This window comes from Mustela lutreola, chromosome 3 (assembly GCF_030435805.1).
Source record: "Mustela lutreola isolate mMusLut2 chromosome 3, mMusLut2.pri, whole genome shotgun sequence".
NCBI lineage: Eukaryota > Metazoa > Chordata > Mammalia > Carnivora > Mustelidae > Mustela > Mustela lutreola.
In genome coordinates, this window is record NC_081292.1 from 59732220 (window position 1) to 59757935 (window position 25716).

The following is a 25716-nucleotide window of genomic DNA, read 5'->3' on the forward strand; positions in this document are numbered from 1 at the left end:
GAACAATTTCTAATTAAAAATAGCAAAAGTGGGGCACCTGTGTGGCTCAGTCAGTTAAGCAGCTGCCTTCAGCACAGGTCATGATTCCAGGGTCCTGGGATCGCGCCCTGCATCAGGTTCCTTGCTCAGTGAGGAGCCTGCTTCTCTCTCTCTCGCCCCTACTCATGTTCTCTCTCACCATCTCTGTCTCTCTCAAATTAATTAATTAATTAATTAATTTAAAATAAATAAAAATAACAAAAGCAAATAGGTCACCTAAAACTTTCCTTCTATGTTTCTCTTGAAATCATATCAGGAAGGGTTTCCATCAGTGCAGTTCTGCAGGAGGACTTGCGAGATCAATCTGAAACTTCTGGCCTCAAAGGATTGTTCTGGGATAAAATAAACATCTAGATCTCCCCTGGCTTTTATTAATCTAGGCCTCTTGTTCATTCAAAAATTTTCCACACCAGCTTTCTTTATACCAAACAGCAATCCATATAAATGTTTTAGCCTCAGCTACCCAGGGTCATACAGCTAAACCATTATAACCATGGTCTTTTCTTAATTCCTAAAGGAAATCAACAGTGAAGGAAAAGGCTCTTTCCATAAACTGTGGTGGTTTCCATTATATGCTTATGATGGTACCATAAACTAATCAAAATATAGATTTGCAATTTTCAGGATATCCTTGAATTATATTTGTAGATCAAGGAGAACTTTCTAAAAACATATTTACTCTATTAATTTCTATAAACATATATGGCAAGAGATGAGAACCAAGAACAAAGGATGTAATCTTCAAATAGCTTCAGAAAACTAGCATAATGTGATAGCCATTTACTTCACGCCTCCACAAATGAAATTTACTCTTCCTGCGCAATGTGGAAATCCTTAGGAACAGTTCTCATAAAAGTCAGTTGAGGAATTCATTGAACCGCAAAACCAGTTGTTTGAGGGGTGGGGGCAGGGAAAGAGATTGATGGGAGAAATACAAGATCATAAAAAAGCTCAGGCACAAGGAAAAGTCCAGCTCCATAAACTTTTTTTTCCTTAGTATTGGGACATTATGGGATGAGTTGATACCAGGATGAACTAAGCCAGTTAGAATATTATAATATACAGTAAAGAAATTCAATGTGCAATTATGCTGAAAAATCTTAAAATGACTCCAAGAGAAAGAATATAAATAACACCTAAGCAATAGTTTTACAAGTCATTAACTCTTTATGAACATGGAAAGATCAGTAATAAATAAAAACAAAAAGAGTTGAATCTTATAATTTCATAAAATTCTCTCTTAAGTGGTGTTATTAATGGAAAGGTGCTATCTGGGTCACAGATAGAGTAAAGATCCATTTTGGACCATTCAGACCAAGGTCAGATTAAAGGTTCCTGGGTCTTCAAGGAAGATATGATACTTCAAGGTATCATATCAGTCCCAGATGAGAGAGAAATAAGCTTCTACTTTATTTAATTCCCTGCTATATAGGGTCTTTGTCCCGTGAGCCAAATTTGTATCGACAAACATTGATGACGTCTGATTGAAATAAAAAAAAAATTGAGGTTTTTGTTTGGTTGGTTGGTCGGTTTGGTTTATTTTGTGTTTTGTTTTGTTTTGTATCTACTAAAGGAAAGATAATACCCCCAGAATGTGGTGATCTCATCAAGACATTACAATCCAATCAGGTGGTCTTCTGCTTGGATGTTTCTCTCCAAAGTCTTCTCCCACTCTGCAAGAAATGCTTGTAAGTGTGCTGTCGGATGAAATCAGGATAGATCCCAGCACTCAAAAATCATGCTTTCCCCTGATAAACGTCTTGAAAGTAGAATTAAAATCTCATTTCTTACTAAGAAAAAAAATTAAACTTAAATACAACTAATGAGAAATAGCTCATTTATATGCATATATATGATAATGTGCAATAGTATATTATATGTATAATATGTATATTACTTATTAGTTATATAGAGCCTGAAGCAAGGTAGAAGTGCTAATGCTTTATTGAGTGCTATAATCCCAGGACATAGAACAGTAAACAAAGCAAAGCCCCTGCTCTCAGAGAATACATTTTAATGAGGAAATTAGAAAATAAACAAATATATATAGATAGATATATATATCTGAGAAAGGGACATATATATATTAGAGAAAGTGACACATATATGTATATATTAGAGAAAGTGACATAAAGTAATAATACTATTTTACATAGACTGTCAAGGAAGGACTTTCTGAAGAGGTTATATTTGAGCAGAAACTTTAATGAAAAAAGGAATAAATAATGTAAATATCTGGAAGATATACCTTCTATGCTCAAGAAAGGATGACTCAAGAATCTGAGATAAGAATGTATTAAACAAGTGGCTCAGTCAATTAAGCTTCTGCCTTTGGCTCAAGTCATGATCTCAGGGTCCTGGGATTGAGCCCTGTATCAGCGGGGAGTCTGCTTCTCCTTCTCCCTCTGCCTCTGCCCTCAATTCATGCTCTCTGTCAAATAAATAAATAAAATCTTAAAAAAAAAAAAAAAAGAATGTGCTAAACATATTGAAAGAGAAAGGAGGTCGTGTGGTTGGAACCAAGTGAAAGATGCCAAGAGAAAGAGCTCATGGAGTTGAAAGGTTCTTTTGGGACTAGATGGTCCAGATTGAGGGATTTCATCGTAAGGGTGATTTCTTAGGCGAGAGGGTTTGGGGAATGAGAAGTAAAAGTAGATGAGTAGACGTCAATTAGAAAGCACCTATGGTGGTCCAGGAAAAAAGGGTGGTTTAATTAATTCCAGACTCCTCTGCCAACTCCCAACCTTAATATCACTGCTTCTAGGAGGCCTTTTCTGATCCCATAGATGAGATTCAATTCTCTTTTTGTCTCTTGCCTCACCACTCCATACTTACCCTCCAATAGTTACCCCCATCATATTTTCCAATAACTACTTGTTTTGTTTTATTTTCCTACTAGATCAAAAACTCTATAAAGGAAAGAACTATTGTTGTTTGTTTTGTTCACCCCTGTATCCTCAAGGCCTAGCACAGTGCCTGGAAAACAGTAGGCATTAAATAGATACTGAAGAAATCAATTCATGGGGCAAACTTATAATATTAACAAAAATCAGAGAATGTAGTAACCAAACACTCGGGACCACATTATGACTTTCATGGGCCCCATCTGCATAAAATTAGATATTTATAAATATAAGCACTGTGCCTACTGTGCCTAATAGATAAGTTGGGCCCACAAGCATCAGCAACAGAGGAGTTAAAAACAATGGAAAAAGTCAGAGGGGAATAGAGGGAGGGCCAGAATCAGAGATTAGCCTGACTTCTAAGATGTGGTAGACAGTGTAACTGCGAATCAACTACAGTGCTTTTATCTGCAAGTAACAGAGTCCTGATTCCAATTCACTAAACCAATAACAGGAAAGCGCTGATGTATGGCAAGGTCTGGGCTTAGTACTCAGTGACTCAATAGTGTCTGCAAAGTTTTAGGTTCTTTCTAATCCAGTTCCCCTTATGGTCATCAGAAGACTATCAGCAGAAATGGAGGCAACATCCCTCTTTGTTTACATCCAGTGAGACAGACAAGAAGTTTCAGTCTTCGCTATAGTCTAATTAAGCCAACACTAGTCATGCATCCAGTCTGGACCAGTAACAGTCCCCTGAGGAATACCTCACACTGACTGATAGAGCAAGTCAGGATCCTTTCCTAGAGCTAGGGATGTGGCATACACCAGAACAAAATCAGGAAGTAGGAAATAGGAAGCCCCTCAAGATTTCAAAAGATGTGCAATGGGTTATCAGATATCAAGTACATAAAAACCATTTACATTAGGCATATAAAGTGTTTACAGCAAGTAGTAAAAAGTATCTGCATCAAGTAAATAAAAAGGTCAAGAGACCATTTAATCTAAGGGAAGATCTTAAAGGAGAATTGTGGAGCACCTGGGTGGCTCAGTTGGTTGGGCAGCTGCCTTCAGCTTGGGTCATGATCCTGGAATCTCAGGATCAAGTCCCGCATCGGGCTCCCAGCTCCACGGGGAGTCTGCTTCTCCCTCTGACCTTCTCCCCTCTTGTGCTCTCTCTCACTGTCTCTCTCTCAAATCAAATAAATAAATAAAATCTTTTTTTTTAAAAGAGGGTTGTAGAAGATGCTTTTGAAGAAAGCTGTGCTGTAAGCTGCCTCCCCACACCCCTCTCCTTAAAGGGTGAAATGGAGCTGCCCTCCTCCTTCAAAGCTTAGTGAGGGGGCATTCCACAGGCCTAAAGGAGCTTAATATATGACCTCTACATTTGGGTGGCCCACAGTTGGAAATGATGCTTACAAAATTTAGAAGGCTCTTTATTGGTAACAATATCAAATCACAAATGACCTCCGCTCATGAAACTTCAAGACTCAGTCTTCATCTTATTTAACATATCAGCAGAACAGAACAGTTGAAACATTTTCTTCATCTGGCTTCTCATAGGCCAGCATTCCAGGTTTTCTGCCTACCTTCATGGTCCCTCCTTTTTCCCTAGCTCCTCCTCACCCCCAACCACTCACTGAGAGAGCACTCCAAGGCTCCAACCTTGAACCTCTCATTTTTTTCTGCCTACACGTATTCTCCCTATATGCTAACAACTTTCAAATGTTCACCTCCAAACCAGAACTCCCCTAGGCGGTCATCTGGGTCCGTAGGAGGCCGGGAAAACCCCCATCAGCAAGTGAGGGCCGCTGGGTCTTGTCTTTTTGTTGTCTGTTTTGTTACTCGTTTCTAGGGAACCAGATGTTGGGGTCGATTCCATGTTAAAACATGTTAACCCCCTAGGGCCTGCCTGGGCCTACTTAGCCATAGTGACTCCATGTTGCCTAGGTAGACATTTTGTTGTCTAGAAAAGTTACTGCTCTCGGTTCCAGGTAACTGTTACTAAAACACAACACCTAAAACAAGGTAACTGTTACTAAAACACACACCTAAAACAAGGCCAATTCCAGGTAACTATTACTAAAACATATACCTAAAACAAGGCCATTGGTAACCATTACTAAAACACACAGGTAGGAGACATCCAATCAGCCAAAGCCACATATGCAGATGTCTGCGATTGTGCCCTAGAAAAACTAGCTTGTAAGACCAAGGGGCGTCACTCTCTTCAGAGGCGGCCCTGGCTGGTCAGTCTGACTTCTAATGCTTGGCATAGAATAAGGTTTTGCGTAACTTTTCTCAGTCTCGTTCCTTTGATAACGGACCCAACACTCACCACCTCCCCATGGCCCTGCCCCCTTCCCCGTTTTATTGTTCTTCACAGTACACAGCCTGTTTGCTTCTAGGGTACGCTATCATTTACTTATTTGTCAGTCTCAGCCCATAAAAATATAAGCTCCATGAGGGCAGGGATTTTTTTTTTTTTGGTCTGGGTGGTGAAATTCTGTATCCCCAGCATCTAGAACTGGGCCTGACATATGACAGGTGTTCAATAATTATCAGTCAAATGATTGCATGAATATTTTGCTTTCTGTAGTTACAGATTATGAATATTTTACAAGAATAAAATATTCATTTATCCATTGAACAAAGATGGACTCAGAGCAAACCCAAACCCAGGCACTATGCTAGGTGCTGAGTCAAGAGTGGTGAGCATAGGAGCACCTGGCTGGCTCAGTGGGTTAAAGCCTCTGCCTTCAGAAGCTCAGGTCATGATCTCAGGGTCCTGGGATCGATCCCTGCATCGGGCTCTCTGCTCAGCGGGGAGCCTGCTTCCTCCCTCTCTCTCTGCCTACCTGTCATCTCTGTGTGTCAAATAAATAAATAAAATCTTAAAAAAAAAAAAAAAAAGAGTGGTGAGCATAACTGGGCTGACTACATTACCTGGGCTCATGGAGCTTAGTCTAGTGATAGATGATCGAAATAATGACAAAATGAGTGTTAAGGACTGGAAGACGGGGACACAAGTCTACAAAAGCATATCAAAAAGAAAGATAGCCCTGCCTAGACCAGATAAAGGGGGGTAGAGCAAAAAAGGACCTGTAACTAAGCTCCACGTTCTACGATTTCTCTAAGATTTTGCTCAGGACTACCTCTGTTGAGCATCAAAATTGTTAAGAGTTGCACTCCGTACTACCTACTGATGATTCCCAGAGGAAGTAGCCCCTGAGCCAAGAAAGATCCACACCCATTACAGAGGTGAAGGGGTTGGGCAGAGCAGAGTGGAGGAGTGGAATAGAGGCAGAGGAAACTGTGGCAGAAGATTCTAGAGGGGAAGGACTTTAGCACATTCTGAAACACGGAAAGCAAGGGGAGGGTGGTGAGAGAAGAGGTTGGAGAGGGAAAGCATAGCCAAGGCCTGGCAGGCTCTCCAAAAGATTCTAACTTTATCCTAAAAGGAATCAGAAGCCACAGGAAGGACCTTGTTTGGTCTCACTTCATTTTGTTCCATTGGCATTGTTGTGATGTAACTGGACATGTGTTTTGAAAGTATTTGGGGAACTGCCCTTGTGGGGAATACTTGACCAGAGGCAGCTGGCCAGGCGCAGGAAGATCAGTCAGGAGGTAGCAGAGTAGTCCAGGAGAGCAATCGGGTAACTTGCCCCAGAGTAGAGAAGCAGGAAATGGGAAGAAATCAACCAGTTCAAAAGATTTCACTGCCTGTTTTTTATGGGTTGAATCTTGTCCCTCCAAAATTCATATGCTTAAGCCCTCACCCCTAACCCCTCAGAAGATGGACGGATTTTTTTAGGTAGTACCTTTAAAGAGGTAGCTGGGTAAAATGATGTCCTCAGGGTGGGCTCTAAGCCATTGTGACCGGTGTCCTTATAACAAGAGATTAGGACACACGCACGCAGAGGAAACCATGTGAAGACACTGGGAAGGTGGCCATCTACAAGCCAAAGGGAGAGGCCCTAGGAGGAACCAACACTGTCCACACTTTTATCTCTCATTTCTATCTTTCAGAACTGTGAGGAAACAAATTTAGGCCACCCTAAATTTGTTATGGCAGACACTAATACACTATGAAAAAAGATTTAAGTGAAGACTAAGACCTCTGAAAAATAAAAATACACTTTATTTATTCTAATTGAAATCAGGGTGGTGTATGATGGTAAAATTCAAACAAAAGAGCATTTCTTCAGGATCTCCAGAGATGGCTTCTGCAACACATCTATATCGTCCCTAAAACAAGGAATAAGAAATACAAGCAAATAAAATGTTAGATGCTTCTATTTTGTAAGATTTTTATAAGAACTTTGTCTTAGTAGGAGGAAGCCATTGAAATGAAATTGGTTATCATTATCTTGGTTTTCCAATGAGATGAAATTTTGTATGCCTTTGAATTTGGCGAGCATAAACCTATTTAGTTCCCAACTACAAGAGGATTTTTTTAAACGATTTTTTTGAAACTACCCTGTGAGATTTTCAAACATTCAATATCCTTTAGAACATAATAGGAAAGTAATGCACGCTCTTGAAATTTACTTTAAAATAGTCATCCAGCAGCACCTGGGTGGCTCAGTTGGTTAAGTGTCTGCCTTTGACTCAGGTCATGATCCCAGGGTCCTGGAATCAAGCCCCACATTGGGCTCTTTGCTCAGAAGGAGGTTCTCCCTCTCCCTCAGCCTCTTTCTCTTTCTCTTTCAAATACATAAATAAAATCTTTTTAAAAATTTTTTAATAAAATAAAATAGTCACCCAAAGTGAAACATGTGCAAAATTTCATTGCCAGGTATCTAATACAAATATCTAAAATTACATTATTACTATTCACGGAGGCAGTTATTGAGTCAGACAAGGGGTCATTGCAGTGCTCTCACCCAAAGATCATTTGCCATATTAATAATGAGCATTCGTATTACTTTTAGCCATATATGTTAGAGGAAAAACGAAGTGAAAAAGAGCTTCCTTTTGTTTTACTTTTCCACATTTCCATATTCTACAGAAAGAAGAACCAGCAAAATATCCAAAACTAAAATGAAAAACACAGTCTTAAAACACTTAATGTTGAATAGCTATTTTTGAAGTTGTGAATGGCTTGTTTCAAATTTCTTTTTTTTTTTTTTTTAAGATTTTATTTATTTATTTGACAGACAGAGATCACGAGTAGGCAGAGGCAGGCAGAGAGAGAGGAGGAAGCAGGCTCCCCGCTGAGCAGAGAGCCCGATGCGGGACTCGATCCCAGGACCCTGGGATCATGACCTGAACCGAAGGCAGCGGCTTAACCCACTGAGCCACCCAGGCGCCCCTTGTTTCAAATTTCTAACACATTTGTTACTGCAAAAGATTCTTAGGTAAGTACAAATGACTCTTGAGCAAAAATACCTTAGAAAATCGTAGTCCCCTGAAGGAGAAGGATACCGCTGTATTCACAGTCTCTATAAACAAAACACAAAATACAAAAAGTTACACTGGTCATCATTAGGTGATTTTTTTTTTAAAGATTTTATTTATTTATTTGACAGATAGAGACCACAAGTAGGCAGAGAGGCAGGCAGAGAGAGAGGAGGAAGCAGGCTCCCCGCTGAGCAGAGAGCCTGATGCGGAGCTCGATCCCAGGACCCTGAGATCATGACCTGAGCCGAAGGCAGAGGCTTAACCCACTGAGCCACCCAGGTGCCCCAATTTTTTTTTTTTTTAATGTAGTATGGAGTTTACCTTTTTACACTGCTGCTGGCAGAGGCAGTCCCAAGCTAATTGTAGAAGTAATGAATTTTATATCCTGGCTGATTCTCTGATGGCTATGATCCTCTGCCACTCCAAGCATCTCTCCATATCAGCCCTTATTTCATCCCTCAGGGGATGCGAAATTTTTAGGCCTACTAGTCTCAATAGGGAATGAGTGAACAAGCTGGTGCTCATAGGCTTCATCCCAAATTTCATATGTGCATATTTAATACTGTTGCTCCTTCAGCAGAGTATAACAGACCTTCCTAAAAGTGGAGGAGAGAGTTGGGAGGCAGCCAGGATACCAAATTTCCTTCTAATCCCACCACTGGGAAGCCTAAGTAGTACTGTTGAAATGCACGGCCATGGGCCTGGGCCTGCAAAAGCTGTGGAAGACAGTCAGAAGTGCAGGAAGGACCATCAACCTAATCAGATACACCAAAGGAATGAACTTGCGGGATAAAGACAGAAAAGTAGAAATGTTTTGAATCTCTAACAAAAGCAATAGTGGCCAAAAATCTCTTTTAAAATAATATGAAGAGTCCAATGCAAACTATAATAGTTATTATTCTCCTAATTAGTTAAAGACAATCCTTGATAGCAAAGGAATGGATTAAGTCTGCATATATATACTTCTATTTTCATAAAAAAGCACCTATTCGTTTCTGGGTATATCCTTATTAGGTGTATTCATACACTGAGATCTTAGTTCTTGAGCTTAGTAAAGTCATCATGTCTTCATGATGTTATGATTTTTCATTCAAGGCCAATCAAATGCAAATTTAATAGTTCAACAAGTATTTACTGAGAGCTATATTACCAGGGACTGAGGAGACAATGGGCTAGTACACACTGTTCCTTCCTTCAAATAGTTAACATCTATTGGAGATATAGGCATGCAAAGAAACCATTCTAAATACAATGCAATGGAAAGATGTAGCAAGGATAAAAGCAGTATATAGCATTTTTGGTAAGAGTGACGGTTCTGGATCTGAACCTCAGCTCCTCTACTTACTTGGAGTGTGGGCTTGGACAAGGCACTTAACTTCTCTGTGCTTCGGTAAAATGACAATGGATAATAATACCTATCTGATAGGAGTAACATCAAGGCTATGTGAGCTAAGACATGCATGTGCTCAGAATAATGCCTGGAACGTAGCACTCATTAAACATAATTAATGTTTCAGGTGCCTGGTGGCTCAGTTGGTTAGCCGGCTGCCTTCAGCTCAGGTCATGATCTCAGGGTTCTGCAATCGGTCCCTGCTCAGTGGGGAGTCTACTTCTCCCTCTGCCCCTCCCCCAGGCTTGTGCACGCTCTCACTCTCTCAAATAAGTAAATAAAACCTTTACATTAAAATGTTATTTATTAGAACATTAAATATTATTCCTTCTCCTTTCTAGTCCTACTTCCCACGGCATCTTATAAATAATAATGACATCCTTAATATTATCATCAATATCATAATTATTGTTATTCACAAGATGCCATGGGAAGGGAACCTAGAAAAGAGAGGGAAGTGAGTTGAGTTGTCATGAAGGATGGGGAGGAAGGAAAGGAAGGACACTCCAGGTGGCAGGGAGCAAAGGCAGGAATACGAAGATCAGTATGACTAATGCATACACCTGCAAAGAAGAAGTAAACATAACGTGCTCAAGTTCCACATTTGAGAGACGGAAGGCAATGAGTGAACATCCGAGGGTGTGAAATGGTCAGATTGTGTTTAGAAAGATGGATGTCATGGCCATATTACAGATGGACTTAAGGGGGCACTAAGTCCGGCAGACCACTTAGAGGCCAGGAGGCCGTGACAGTGGTGAGAAGAGAGGTAAATGCCTTCCGTGCCCACCAACTCAGGTGCCCTCCCGCATAGACAGATCCGGTCCATCTCATTAGCCTGCTGCTTTCCTTAGGAGGACTTCTCCTAAAGTGAATCTTGTTTTATTTTTATGATATTTCAGGACATAGCTATGACCTTGTTTGCTAGTTTATAAGCTCCACGAGGACAGGCTCTTTGCTTTGGTCACTTCTGAATCTCTGGCTCCCAGTACGCGGTCCCTGAGTCCCTGGCTCAGCTACATAATTTACAAAGCCCAGTGCAAAATGAAAATGGGGGTCCCTTGATCAAAAAGCAGGAGAGACATCTTATTAAAGGTAGGGAAACGAAAGCTTTTTCCTTTCTTCCACAGTCTCTCCCTAGACTTGCCATCATATATTTTTTTAAGATTTTCTTTATTTATTCAACAGAGAGAGAGAGATCACAAGCAGGCAGAGAGGCAGGCATACGGGGAGGGGGAAGCAGGCTCCCCGCTGAGCAGAGTGCCCAGTGCGGGGCTCAATCCCAGGACCCCGAGGTCACGGCCAGAGCCGAAGGCAGAGGCTCAGCCCTCTGAGCCACCCAGGTGCCCCTGCGATCATATTTTTTATTTGCTATTTAATATCATTTAAAGTCAAACAAAATTTTAAATTTCCATTCACCTTTACATTGTGCAATGACAGCTTTAAACACAAATATCAGAGCTTTTTTATTTTTAAGTGGGAAGTTTCGTATTTTTTTTAAAAGATTTTATTTATTTGACAGAGATCAAAAGTAGGCAGAGAGTCGGGCAGAGAGAGAAGAGGAAGCAGGCTCCCTGCTAAGCAGAGAGCCCGATGTGGGGCTCGATCCCAGGACTCTGAGATCATGACCTGAGCCGAAGGCAGAGGCTTAACCCACTGAGCCACCCAGGCGCCCCAAATATCAGAGCTTTTAACTCTGAGGCAGAACCACTGAAATAACACAATTTGTATTTGGTGGCTCACCCCCAGAATGTATCTCAAGCTGACCAGAGAAAACCAACACCAGCTTGGCTCAGGAAATTTGAAAGAAGAGAAGGTACCCCCAGTCATGGAATGATCCAAGGGAATGTTCTCAGAGTGAAAGGTGCCATGGGGCTGCCCAAGTGGGGTGACCATGGCCATACCCCACTTCAGACACTGCAGGGCATCTGACCCCCCCTGCATCCAGATTCCCACCAAGTGAAAGGGATCAATGGCTGTAGCTGAGGAGCGGGGTACCAAGCAGGGTCCAGGGTACCAGCAGAAGATTGGGCAGCAGGAAGCCAAGAACCAATCTAGGGAAACTGCATGCATACCCTAATGTCCCATCAGACTTCACTTACAGAATACATACTATACATACTCAAAGATAAAATCATTAAGAATCTCAAGACTATGATCACAGAATATTAAACTCTAAATGTGAAGCCTTTTCTAAACACGAGGCCCTGGTTGTGACGATAATCCTGAAAACTTTGTATGAGAGAGAAAAGAAAGGAGATGGATGAGACTTGAGGATTTGAGAAAGAAACGAAGAGTAACTCCAAGATTTCTATCTGGGGAGACTGCCCAAATGTTTACCAGGTCAGGTGGGAAGAAGGGGTACTGCTAGCCTTTTCTGTAGGGCAATCTTCTATTTCCACTGTTTTGTCTCTCTAAGAAAGCTCATATGTTGCTCACAAATCCCATTCTATTCTATGGGAAATTAGCTCCACACTTTTGCCCACATTCAAGAAGCCAGGAGAGAACCAAAGCTGGGCCCGAGGAAAAGAAGATAGAGCCCTTCCTGCTTAGGCGCCTCTCTACTTCTCATGCAGCTCACCTATGGTCCAGCACAATGTTCCTAGCAACCATGCAGAATGGGAGGACCCAAATCTCAGATGGTGTTATGGGTTGAATTGTGTCTTACAAAAAGATGTTGAAGTCCTAACCCCTGGTACCTGTGAACATGGCCTTATTTGGAAATAGCACCTTTGCAAGGATGAGGTCATTAAGGTGGGCCCTAATCTCATATAATTGTGTCCTTATAAAAAGGGGAAATTTAGACACACATATAGACATGCATAGAGAGAAGACTGTGAAGAGACACAGGAAGAAGATGGCCATCTACAAGGCAAGAATCACCTGGGACCTTTAGAAGCTAGGAGAGAGGTCCAGAATAGATCCTTCCCTCGCCCCATCAGAGGTAGCACAGCCTTGTCAATACTTGGATGTTGGACTTCTAGCTTCCGGACTGTCAGACAATAAATACCTGCTGTTCTAAGCTAGCCAGTTTGTAGTACTTTGTTACAGAAATGCTACCAAGATTCTGGAAACAGGGCTAACAGATAAATTAAGTTTAAGATGCCTTTATGGGATACGTGGGTGGCTCAGTAGGTTAAGCATCCACCTTCAGCTCAGGTCATGATCTCAGGGTCCTGGGATCAAGTCCCATATCAGGCTCCTTGCTCAGTGGGGAGCCTGCTTTTCCCTCTGCCTGCTGCTCCCCCTGTTTGTGCTCTCTCTCGCTCGCTCTCTCTGACAAATAAATAAAATCATTTTTTTAAAAAGATGCCTTTAGAATATCCATTTATTTATTTTCAAATGTGGTTTTTTAAAAAGATATTTATTTATTTATTTATGAGAGAGAAAGAGATTACGAGCTGGGGTTAGAGTCAGAGGAGAGAGACAAGGAGACTCCCTGCTGAGCGAGAAGCCTGACATGGGGCTGGATCCCAGGACCCTGAGATCATGACCTGAGCCAAAGGCAGACACTTTACCCACTGAGGCACCCAGGTGTCCTTCAAATGTGCTTTTAAAAGAAACAAAGATGTGTGTGTGTTTGTGTATGTGTGTGTAAGAAGTGGTAATATTATGGGTAATTTTTATTTTATTTTTGCTTGCCTATATTTTCTAAATATCATACCCTAAAAATATATGACTTTTATAACAAATACAAAAAAGAAAATTATTTTAAAACTAGATACGTATGGCACTTACTAATTTGATTCCTAAATTTTCAAGGGTCTCTTGATGACATCAGTGCTTCTTAAATCAGAATGCCCTGAGCTCTGAGCCCATATACTCAGCTACCAGATGGACATGTTTATTTGAGTGTTCCAAAATTACCTTGAGCTCAATATGCCCAAACCAGAACCCATTGCTTTCTCTTTAAAAATCTGTCCCTTCTTCTGCACCTATCATTTCAGATAATGGTACTTCTGCTAATCCCAGTCACTGGTCCTCTGCCAGTCCTTGATTTTACCTAATCTTTGCCTGCCACATCAAATCAATCAGCATATCCTGCCAATTCTGTCTCCAAATATGGCCTCTCTCTTTTCCCCTCTGCTCTCAGGCTGCCATCTTTGCTCATCCCTCATGGTCTCTTACACAGCCTCCAGGCTGCTCTTCCTTCTATCCCAGTTTCGTGCCTCAGCCAACCCCCGCCTCCTTCCATATGGACACCAGTTATCTGCAAAACTGATCATCTCGGTGGGTCATCAGTACCCAGGGATAACAAGATGCAGGCCAATATTTTGTGCATGACTTACATGCTTACTCCTGCCCCCTTTCCTAGGCTCTTCTCCAGCAAATTCTGCTCTAGCTACAAAAAAAAAAAAAAAAAAAAAAAAAACACCCAAAACAAAAAACCTACTCTCCAAATAAACCATATTCTTTTATGGCTAGATGTGTTTGCATATGCTGTTTCCTCTCCAAGGAATGTCCTTCCTCCTCTTCTCTGATGTTCCCAGATTCAAGACTTTAATAATCGTCTCTGAAACCTTATCTAATTTCTGCCACAGCAAATTGATAACTATATAGTTAAAACTAGGACCATATAATTCTATTGGCATTTATGACATTTCATTATAATTTTTGTTTCCATGACTGTCTTTCCCAGAACAGAGAGACCCTCTGATGAGGAAGACCCTATTATTGAACTTTGGATCACCAGAGCCTAAATCATGACTTGCTCAAATTAGGTTCAACAGATGTTTGTGGAAGGAACTGAGGGAAGGAAGGAAAAGCCAGCAGACTGGATTTAGTCTGACATGTCTTAGATATCAAGAAAGTGAAACTTTAAAAATTCAGATAATATGTCAACATAATCTCAGAGATTAGGTGGGATTGTGAAAGTTTTTAAAGAAACAGTGATCTTCCAAGAGGGTTGTTTTGTTTTGTTTTTTCAAAGAGAAAGCATGGTACAGTGAAAGAGTGGGCTTTAAGAGTCATGATGCTACTCTGTCACTAGTTCTCCAAATGGCCAAAGACACATTACTGAGTCACCCCAGGAATCAGTCTCCCCACTTGTAAAAGTGACAGGACTGTAAAACCAGGAACAAAAAGACTCCCATTACCCACATGAGTATTATTCCAGAACCGTACTTCTTGGATTCTTATTCTGAACACTGTACTAATCTTTTTTATATGCATTTTCTAATTATATGCTTAAGATCGCATACAATAGATTTCACTGTCCCCATTTTACAGATGAGGAAAATGAGGCGGATAGAGGTTAAGTAATATACCCAAGGCCACATTGTTGGTAGGAGGAAAAGCTGGGACAGACTCAGGTCTTTCCAACTCTGAGCCCAGACTTAGCAGCAATGCCAGCTCCATTATTTGCATATGGTTTGGGGGTGGCAGGCAAGTCAGAGCTGTGGAGAGATGGTTGGCTAGGAGACATATCTCAAAGTTTCACTTGCATAGCAAAAAAAACCTGATGATGGGACGCCTGGGTGGCTCAGTTGGTTAAGCAGCTGCCTTCCGCTCGGGTCATGATCCCAGGGTCCTGGGATCGAGTCCCACATCGGGCTCCTTGCTTGTCAGGGAGCCTGCTTCTCCATCTGCCTCTGCCTGCCATTCTGTCTGCCTGTGCTCACTCTCTCTCTCTCTCTCTGATAAATAAATAAAATCTTAAAAAAAAAAAAAAAACCTGATGTACTTAGAAACTATTTGCTTAATGACTGCTAGAAAATATATAATCAAATTGATAACAAATGTCAAAGCCAGTATAAGCCTGATATGAATTTTTATACTGCTCTCCTTCTATTAGTTCTCAGGCCTTACTTTCCATTTTTTATCCCATCTATATCTAATTTATGCTATGTTGCTATATTTAATGTATACACGTTAACTACCTAAATTTTTTTTTTTTTTAAGAGAGAGAGAGAGAACTGGGCAGGGGGATTTAGAAGGGGAGAGAGAGAGAGAAAATCCCAAGCAGACTCCCCAGTGAGCAAGGAGCCTAATGCAGGACCCAATCTCACAACCATGAGATCATAATTTGAGCCAAAATCAAGAGTCAGATACTTAACCAACTGAGCCAGCCAGGCGCCCCTACCTAAAAACTTTTTTTTTTTTTAAAAGAGGCACAGGGTGCCTGGGTGGCCCAGTGCGTTAAAGGCTCTGCCTTTGGTTCAGGTCATGATCCCAGGGTCCTGGGATCGAGCCCCACATTGGGCTCTCTGCTCAGTAGGGAGCCTGTTTCCTCCTCTCCCTCTCTCTCTCTCTCTTGCTCTCTCTCTCTCTGCCTGCTTCTCTGCCTACTTGTGATCTCTGTCAAATAAATAAATAAAATCTTTAAAAAAAAAAAAAAAAGAGGGCACAGGTTAATGGTAACAATTGTATAGGAAAATATTTGACTACAATAGTAATTATTAAATGTTAATAAAACAATTGTGTTTTTTAACCTAATAGTTTTTTTAAAAAACTTCTTTTTTTAAGATGATAATGTCCACTGTTAAGAAGACAGAGATTAAAATACTGTACTTACACATTGGTGATGATATAATGTATAAATTGATACATTCCTTTAGAAAAGCAATTTGTCCTATGTAGACAAAACCACAAACATAGTCAATTCAATTAAGCTCAAATATTTCCCTGGGAGTTATATGTAACTCCTTGTAAACATATTCAAATATGAAATATGAGAAAAATTATGTATAGAAATATATTTATTACAGTATTATTTATAATAGTAAAACTATCATAAGTAAAGTGATATCCAACAGGAGAATGGTTAAATAAACCAGAGCACACCCAGTAAGTAAAATGTTTCATTATGTAATGTTTATATCTTGGTTTTTGAACCACATGGATCATCTAGTCAAAAAATTTATACAATAATTTTTAAAAGAAAGTTATTGGGACACCTGGCTGCCTTAGTTGGTAGAGCATGTGACTCTTGACTTGGGGTTTTAAGTTCAAGCCCCATGTTAGGTGTAGAGATTATTTGAAAAATATAATCTTTAAAAAAAAAAGAAAAAACTATTATAGTGTAGTATACTTTTAAGTATATAAGCAATGCCATGCACAAAATTGAAAAATTGAAAGGAAATATTCCAAAATGTTTTTAGAAATATGATTCTGTGATATTTTCATTGTTTAGACTTTGCAATTTTTGGTAATGTGATGGTATAATATTTATAAACATTTAAACTACTTAAAATAATAGTTTAAAAATTATTAAGGAAAAATTCATGGGTTTGCAATAAGTAGCCTTTAAGGTCCTAAGCTCTGAAATTTTGTGATTCTGTGAATAACATCAGGGTGGAAAAAATTGGGGGAAGACATTGGAGAAAACAAAGAAAAATCTAATGAGGTGTTCTTTTTTTTCTTTTTTTTTTAAAGATTTCATTTTTTCATTTGACAGACAGAGATCACAAGAAGGCAGAGAGGCAGGCAGAGAGAGGGAAGCAGGCTTCCAGTGGAGCAGAGAGCCCAATGCAGGGCTCGATCCCAGGACCCCGAGATCATGACCTGAGCTGAAGGCAGAGGCTTTAACCCACTAAGCCACCAAGGTGCCCATGAGGTGTTCTTTTTCAGTAAATTTTTTTAATTCCTTTTTTTTTCCCCCTCTGATTCCACCTATCCTGTTCCCTGGGCTGTGGTTCAGTGAGTTTCTATAAAAAATAATAACTGTAATGTTTAGAAAAAGGGATCCGTAACCAATGGTAAATGTACAATATTAATCTGAACAAGGTAAAAATTTTAATATACCATCAAACACACTTTAAATAAGTACCATTTTCATAATAATTCAATGACATAATTGTTCAATGTTGTTTAAGCTGCTAAAAGCAAAACTTTGGATGAAAAAATTATTAGAAAAGGAATTGCACATTTTCAGTGCATTTAATATTCAGAACTTTCACATAAACTATTCTGTTCTATTATGAAAATAATATGAATTTAATGCTTACCTCCCTTCAGAGCTCTGCAGAAAGAATAAAGATCATCAGATCCTCTGCAAACAACTTCTTTGCGCATTGGAAAATCCATGGAGTTGAAAGATAAATAGATATTGAAATATAGTTTTTTAATATCTCTTCCTTAAAAAAGAAAAAAAAATCCCATTAGTCTTCCAAATAATAGGTTCTTTCATAAATAATAATTAACATGTACTGTATACTTAAAACATGCCCACCACTTTTCCTATATTATTTCATTTAATCATCATAACAACTTACCATGTGGGCATTGCTGTCCCTGTGTAACAGATGAGAAAACTGAAGTTCTAAGAGGATAATTAGTAGAATGTAACCAAACAGGATATTCCACAGTAAGAATTACATGTGCCTGGAAAGAGAGAAGCCTATGTTTTTGAGAAAACTATCAAATGTAAAATTGCCAGTTCTAATTATAGTTCTGCTAGGAAGTTCAAGAAAAGAGAAATGGAAAGGAAAGGAAATGAGGATAATCAACTCATGCCCACTTTCTTAGGAGTTTTGATGAAAGAGTTCTTATATACAAGTCCAGGATACAAGAGTGGTTCAATATTCATAAATCGATCAACATCATACATCACATTAAAAGAGAAAGAATAAAAACTATACGATCATTTCAATAGATGCATAAAAAGCATTTGACAAAGTACAACATCCATTCTTGGTAAAAACTCTTAACAAAGTTTAGAGGGAACATACCTCAACATAATAAAGGCTATATATGAAAAAACTCACAGCTAATATCAAACTCCAGGGGGGGAAACTGAGAGCTATTCCTCTAAGACCAGGAACAAGACAAGAATGTTTACCACTTTTATTCAACCTAGTATTAGAAGTCCTAGCCACAGCAGTCAGACAACAAAAATAAATAAAAGGCACCCAAACTGGTAAGGAAGAAGTAAAACTTTCATTATTTGCAGATGACATGATACTATATAAAGAAAATCCTAAAGACTCCACCAAAAAACTACTGGAATTGGTAAATGAGTTCAGCAGAGTCACAGAAAAAAAAAATAATAATATTAAGAAATCTATTGCATTTCTATACACTAATAATAAAGTAGCAAAAAGAGAAATTAAGAAAACAATCCCATTTACAGCTGTACCAAAAACAATAAAATACCTAGGACTAAATTTTACCAAGGAGTTGAAAGACCTTTACTCTGAAAACTAGAAAACACTGATGAAAGAAATTGAAGGTGACACAAACAAATGGAAATTTATTCCATGCTCATGGATTAGGAGAACAAAATTGCTAAAATACCTATTCTATGCAAAGCAACCTTCAGATTTAATGCAATCCCTATCAAAATACTAAAGCCATTTTCACAGAAACAGAACAAATAATCCTAAAATTTGTGTGCAACCACAAAAGACCCCAAATAGCCAAAGCAATCTTGAAAAAGAACAAAGCTGGACATACCACAATTGTAGATTTCAAGATATACCACAAAGCTGCAGTAATTAAAAAAGTATGGTACTGGCACAAAAATAGACACATAGATCAATAGAACAAAACAGAGAGCCCAGATATGAAGCCACAGTTATATGGTCCATTAATATGACAAAGGAAGCAAGAATATACAATGGAAAAAGAACAGTCTCTTCAACAAATAGGATTGAGAAAACTAGATAGCCACATGCAAAAAAAAAAAAAAAAAAAATGAAACTGAAACACTGTCTTATAACAAAGCACAAAAATAAACACAAAGTGGATTAAAATACCTAAATGTAAGATCTGAAACCATAAGACTCTTGGAAGAAAATAGGCAGTAATCTCTTTGACATCAGCCATAGAATATTTTTCTAGATATGTTTATTTTGACAAGGCAAACAGAAGCAAAATTAAACTACTGGGGCTGTACCAAAATAAAAAGCTTTTCCACAACAAAGGAACCCATCAACAAAACAAAAAGACAACCTGCTGAATGGGAGAAGATATTTGCAAATGATAGGTTTAAATAAGGGATTAATATCCAAAATATATAAAGAACTTACACAACAACACCAAAAATACCGACAAATAACCCAATGTTTAAAATATGACTATTGGGGCACCTGGATGGTTTAGTCATTAAGCATGTGCCTTTGGCTCAGATATTGATCCCAGGGTCCTGGGACTGAGCCTTGCATGGGGCTCACTGCTCTCTTGGAAGCCTGCTTCTCTCTCTCCATCTGCCCCTCCCCCTACTCATGTTCCCTCTCCCCTCTCTGTCAAATACATAAATAAAATAGGGGAGGAGCAAGATGGTGGAGGAATAGTAGACCTAAATATCATCAGGTCTCAGGAGTTCTAAATACTTACGAACTCAACAGGAGATCAAAGAGAAAAAGAGTAGCAATTCTAGGAACAGAAAAGCAACCACTGGGACGCCTGGGTGGCTCAGTTGGTTGGACGACTGCCTTCGGCTCAGGTCATGATCCTGGATTCCCGGGATCGAGTCCCGCATCGGGCTCCCAGCTCCATGGGGAGTCTGCTTCTCTCTCTGACCTTCTCCTCACTCATGCTCTCTCTCACTGTCTCTCTCTCAAATAAATAAATAAAATATTAAAAAAAAAAAAAAAGAAAAGCAACCACTTTCTGGAGGGTAGGATGTGTGGAGAAGTGAATCAGAGGTGATATATAGGAAGAGAGACCATGGTGGGAGAGGCCAGCTTCCAGCAAGTGATAGAGCAGCGGAGCACAAAATTGGAACTTCTGGAATTCTGCTCTACTGAGTGATGTTGCTCCAGAGACTAAGCCAGGCATGGAGCCCTCGCAGGGACAGTGTAGGCTCAGGTCCCTCAGGGTCACAGAAAGACCAGGAGTGTGTGAGTGTGGCAGAGCTCCCAGGTACTGGAGCTGGGGAAGCCAGCTACAGAGACTGAACCATGCACCAGAGATAGAAATGCTCAGTCACATGCTGGGTGAGCACAGACTGCATCCAGAGATCAGGGAGACAGGAGGGATTGACTGCTTTTCTCCTCTGATGGGAGGCCACCATCTTCATTCTCCAAAGCTGTACAGAAAGTGTTCAGGGAACAAAAGCTAACAAGAGCAAACCCGAGCAGATTTAGTCTCTAAACAAGGCCACTTAGCCTGGCCCTCACAAAGGCAGTGCAATTCCTCCTCAGGCAAAGACATTCCAGAATCAATACAATAGGCTCATCCCCCAGAAGATCAACAAGAACATCCATCCAAGACCAAGTTCACTGATAAATGAGAGCTGCAAAACGTCAGAGCTATGGGAATACAGCACATAGAATTCATGGCTTTTTTCCCATGATTTAAATTTTTTTTTATTTTTTTATTCTTTTTTAAAAACTTTTCCTCTTTCCTATTTTAACATGTGGGGTTTTTTGCTATTTTATCTTATCAATACCTTTTTAAAAAATCATTTTAAATTCTTATTGTTATAGTCATATTCTATCTCTTCATTTTATTTTATATTTTTTATTTGACAGACAGAGATCACAGGTAGGCAGAGAGGCAGGCAGAGAGAGAGGAAGGGAAGCGGCTCCCTGCCGAGCAGAGAGCCTGATGTGGGGCTCAATCCCAGGACCCTGGGATTAGGACCTAAGCTGAAGGCAGAGGCTTTAACCCATTAAGCCACTCAGGTGCCCCTCTTCATTGTATTTAACCTTATTTTTTGTATACACATAGGTTTTTCTTTTCTTTATATTTGGGATACAGTCTCTTCTAATTAAAATATACCCTAAATCTAGTGCATGGCTTTGTTCTAGTCTCCAGCCTGATCACATTCTTTACTCTTTTTTTTTTCTTTGTTCAAGCAACTTCTTATATTATCAATGCCTTTCTTAGAATCTTTTTAAATTTTCATCTATACAGTCATATTGCATCCCTTCATTGTGTTTACCCTTATGTGTGTGTGTGTGTGTATGTATATATATATATATATATGTGTGTGTGTGTGTGTGTGTGTGTGTGTGTGTTTCTCTTTCTTTAAAATTTTGGGAGGCAGTTTCTATTAACAGACCAAAATACACCCAAAATCAAGTGTATGGCTCTATTCACCAGTCTAATATATCTTTTTCTTTTTTTTCCTCCTTTTATCTCCCCCTCATTTCAGGTCTCTTCCAATTTGGTTAGTGTATATTTTTCTGGGGTCATTACTACCCTTTTAGTATTTTGTTCTCTCATTCATCTATTCTTATCTGGATAAAATGACAAGGTGGAAAAACTCACCTCAAGAAAAAGAATAAGAGGCATTACCAATGATTAGGGATATAATCCATACGGACATTATAATATGTCAGAACTAGAGTTCAGAATGATGATTATTAAGGTGCTAGCTGGGCTTGAAAAAAGCATGAAAGATACTAGAGAATCCCAATCTGGAAAAATAAAACAACGAAAATCTTACCAAGTTGAAATCAAAAAAGCTATTAATGGGGTGCAATCAAAAATGGAGGCTCTTACCGTTAGGATAAATGAGGCAGAAAAGAGAATTAATGATATAGAAGACCAAATGATGGAGAATAAAACTGAGAAAAAGAGAGACAAACAACTACTGGAACACAAGGAAGAATTAGAGAGATAAGCGATATAAGATGAAACAATATTAGAATAATTGAGATCCCAGAAGAAGAAGAAAGAAAGGGACAGAAGGTATATGGAGCAAATTATAGCAGAGAATTTCCCTAACTTGGCAAAGGGAACAAGCATCAAAATCCAGGAGGCAGAAAGAACCCCCCTCAAAATCAATAAAAATAGGTCCACACTCTATCATCTAATAGTAAAACTTACAAGTCCCAGTGACAAAGAGAAAAACCTGAAAGCAGCTCAGGACAAGAGGTCTGTAACATACAATGGTAGAAATATTAGATTGGCAGCAGACCTATCCACAGAGACCTGGCAGGCCAGAAAGGATATTCAGAGCACTAAATGAGAAAAATATGCAGCCAAGAATACTATATCCAGTTAGGTTGTCATTGAAAGTAGAGAGATAAAAAGCTTCCAGGACAAACAAAAACTAAAAGAATTTGCAAACACCAAACCAGCCTTAAAGGAAATATTGAAAGCGGTCCTCTAAGCAAAGAGAGAGCCTAAAAGTAACTGACCAGAAAGGAAAAGAGACAATATTCAGTAACAGTCACCTTACAGGCAATACAATGGCACTAAATTCACATCTTTCAATAGTTACCCTGAATGTAAATGGGTCAAATACCCTAATCAAAAGATATAGGGTATCAGAATGGATTTAAATTAAAAAAAAAAAGACCTATCAATATGCTGTCTGCAAGAAACTCATTTTAGAACCAAAGACACCTCCATTTTTAAAGTGAGGGGGTAGAAAACAATTACCATGCTAATGGACATCAAAAGAAACCTGAGGTGGCAATACTTATATCAGATAAATTAGATTTTAAGCCAAAGACTATAATAAGAGATGAAGAAGGACACCATATCATACTTAAAGGGTCTGTCCAACAAGAAAATCTAACAATTTTAAATATCTATGCCCCTAACATGGGAGCAGCCAATTATATAAACCAATTAATAACAAAATCAAAGAAACACATCAATTATAGTAATACAGTTATACAATTATAGTAGGGGACTTTAACACCCCCCTTACTGAAATGGACACATCATCTAAGCAAAAAATCAACAAGGAATTAAAGGCTTTAATTGACACACTGGACCAGATGGACATCACAGATATATCTGAACATTCCATCCCAATGCAACAAATTATACATTCTTCTCTAGAGCACATGGAATATTCTCCAGAATAAATCCCATTCAGATCACATTCTGGGTCACAAATCAAATCTCAACTGGTACCAAAAGATTGGGATCATTCCCTGCATATTTTCAGGCCACAATGCTCTGAAGCTAGAACTCAATCACAAGAGGAAAGTTGGAAAGAACCCACATACATGGATGCTAAAGAGCATCCTATGAAAGAATGAATGGGTAAACCAGGATACTAAAGAAGAATTTTAAAAATTCATGGAAACAAATTAAAATGAAAATACAACTGTTGAAAGTATTTGGGAAACAGCAAAAGGGGTCCTGAGAGGAAAGTATAGAGCAACAAGCCTTTCTCAAGAAACAAGAAAGGTCTCAAGTACACAACCTAACCCTACACCTAAAGGAGCTGGAAAAAGAACAGCAAAGAAAGCCTAAACCCTGCAGGAGAGGAGAAATAATAAAGATTAGAGCAAAAATCAATGAAATAGAAACCAAAAGAACAGCAGAACAAATCAAAGAAACTAGAAGCTGGTTTTTCAAAAGAATTAATAAGATTGATAAATCCCTGGCCAGACTTATCAAAAAGAAAAGAGAAAAGAGAAAGAACCCAAACTAACAAAATCATAAAAGAAAGAGGAGAGATCACAACCAGCACCAAAGAAATACAAACAATTATAAGAACATATTATGAGCAACGATAAACAAGCAAATTTGACAATTCAGAAGAAATGGATGCATTCCTAGAGACATATAAACTACCAAAATGGAACCAGGAAGAAACAGAAAACCTGAACAGACCCATAACCACTAAGACCCATAACCACTAAGGAGACTAAAGCAGTCATCAAAAATCTCCCAATAAACAAGACCCCAGGGTCAGATGGCTTCCCAAGGGAATTCTCCCAAACATTTAAGAAGAATTAATACCTATTCTCCTGAAACTGCTCCAAAAAATAGAAATGGAAGGAAAACTTACAAACTCATGTTATGAGGACAGCATTACCTTGATCCCCAAATCAGACAAAGACCCCATCAGACCAATATCCCTGATGAACATGGATGCTAAAATTCTCACCAAAGTACTAGCTAATAGGATCCAACAGTGCATTAACAGGATTATTCACGACAACCAAGTGGGATTTATTCCTAGGATGCAAGGTTGGTTCAACATCTGCAAACAAAGCAATGTGATACAACTCATTAATAAAAGAACAAAACCATATGATACTCTCAACAGATGCTGAAAAGCATTTGACTAAGTATAGTATCCTTTCTTGATCAAAACTCTTCACAGTGGGGGCCCCTGGGTGGCTCAGTGGGTTAAGCCGATGCCTTCGGCTCAGGTCATGATCTCAGGGTCCTGGGATTGAGTCCCGCATCAGGCTCTCTGCTCGGCAGGGAGCCTGCTTCCTCCTCTCTCTCTGCCTGCCTCTCTGCCTACTTGTGATCTCTCTCTGTCAAATAAATAAATAAAATCTTTAAAAAAAAAAAAAACTCTTCACAGTGTAGGCATAGAAGGTACATACCTCAATATCATCAAAGACATCTATGAAAAACCCACAGCAAATATCATTCTCAATAAGGGAAAACTGAGAGCTTTCCCTTAAGGTCAGGAACACAGCAGGGCTATCCACTATCACCACTGCTATTCAACGTACTAGAAGTCCTAGCCTCAGCAATCAGACAACAAAAAGAAATAGAATGCATCCAAATCAGCAAAGAAGTCAAACTCTCACTCTTTGCAGATGATATGTTACTTTATGTGGAAAACCCCAAAGACTCCACTCCAAAACTTCTAGGACTCATACAGGAATTCAGTAAAAAGTGTCAGGATATAAAATCAATGCTCAGAAATCCATTGAATTTCTATACACCAACAGCAAGACAGAAGAAAGAGAAATTAAGGAATCAATCTCATTTACAATTGCGCCCAAAACCACAAGATACCTAGGAATAAGCCTAACCAAAGAGGCAAAGAATCTGTACTCAAAAAATTATAAAGTACTCATGAAAGAAATTTTAGAAGATACAAAGAAATGGGAAAATGTTCCATGCTCATGGATTGGAAGAACAAATATTGTGAAAATGACTATGCTGCCTAAAGCAATCTACGCATTTAATGCAATCCCTATCAAAATACCATCAATTTTTTTCAAGGAAATGGAACAAATAATCCTAAAATTTATGTGGAACCAGAAAAGACACCAAATAGCCAGAGCAATGTTGAAAAAGAAAGCCAAAGTTGGTTGTATCACAATTCCAAACTTGAAGCTCTATTACAAAGCTGTCATCATCAAGACAGTATAGTACTGGCACAAAAACAGACACATAGATCAATGGAACAGAACAAAGAGCCCAGAAATGGACCCTCAACTCTAC

The 25716-nt window shown here is 39.1% G+C and overlaps 1 protein-coding gene across 2 annotated transcripts in view; it reads right to left on the reverse strand.

Annotated features, from left to right (window-relative positions):
* Positions 1–7000: 7000 nt before the first annotated feature.
* LY96 (lymphocyte antigen 96) overlaps positions 7001–25716 on the reverse strand; it is a 29378-nt gene continuing 10662 nt past the window's right edge. For both annotated transcript variants that reach the window (XM_059166198.1, XM_059166199.1), the window contains exons 3-5: positions 17616–17744; positions 8271–8323; positions 7001–7127 (exon numbers count right to left, since the gene is read on the reverse strand). In XM_059166198.1, the coding sequence (XP_059022181.1) occupies positions 7029–7127; positions 8271–8323; positions 17616–17744 (281 nt within the window). In that variant the 3' untranslated portion in view covers positions 7001–7028. The remainder of the gene's footprint in view (positions 7128–8270; positions 8324–17615; positions 17745–25716) is intronic.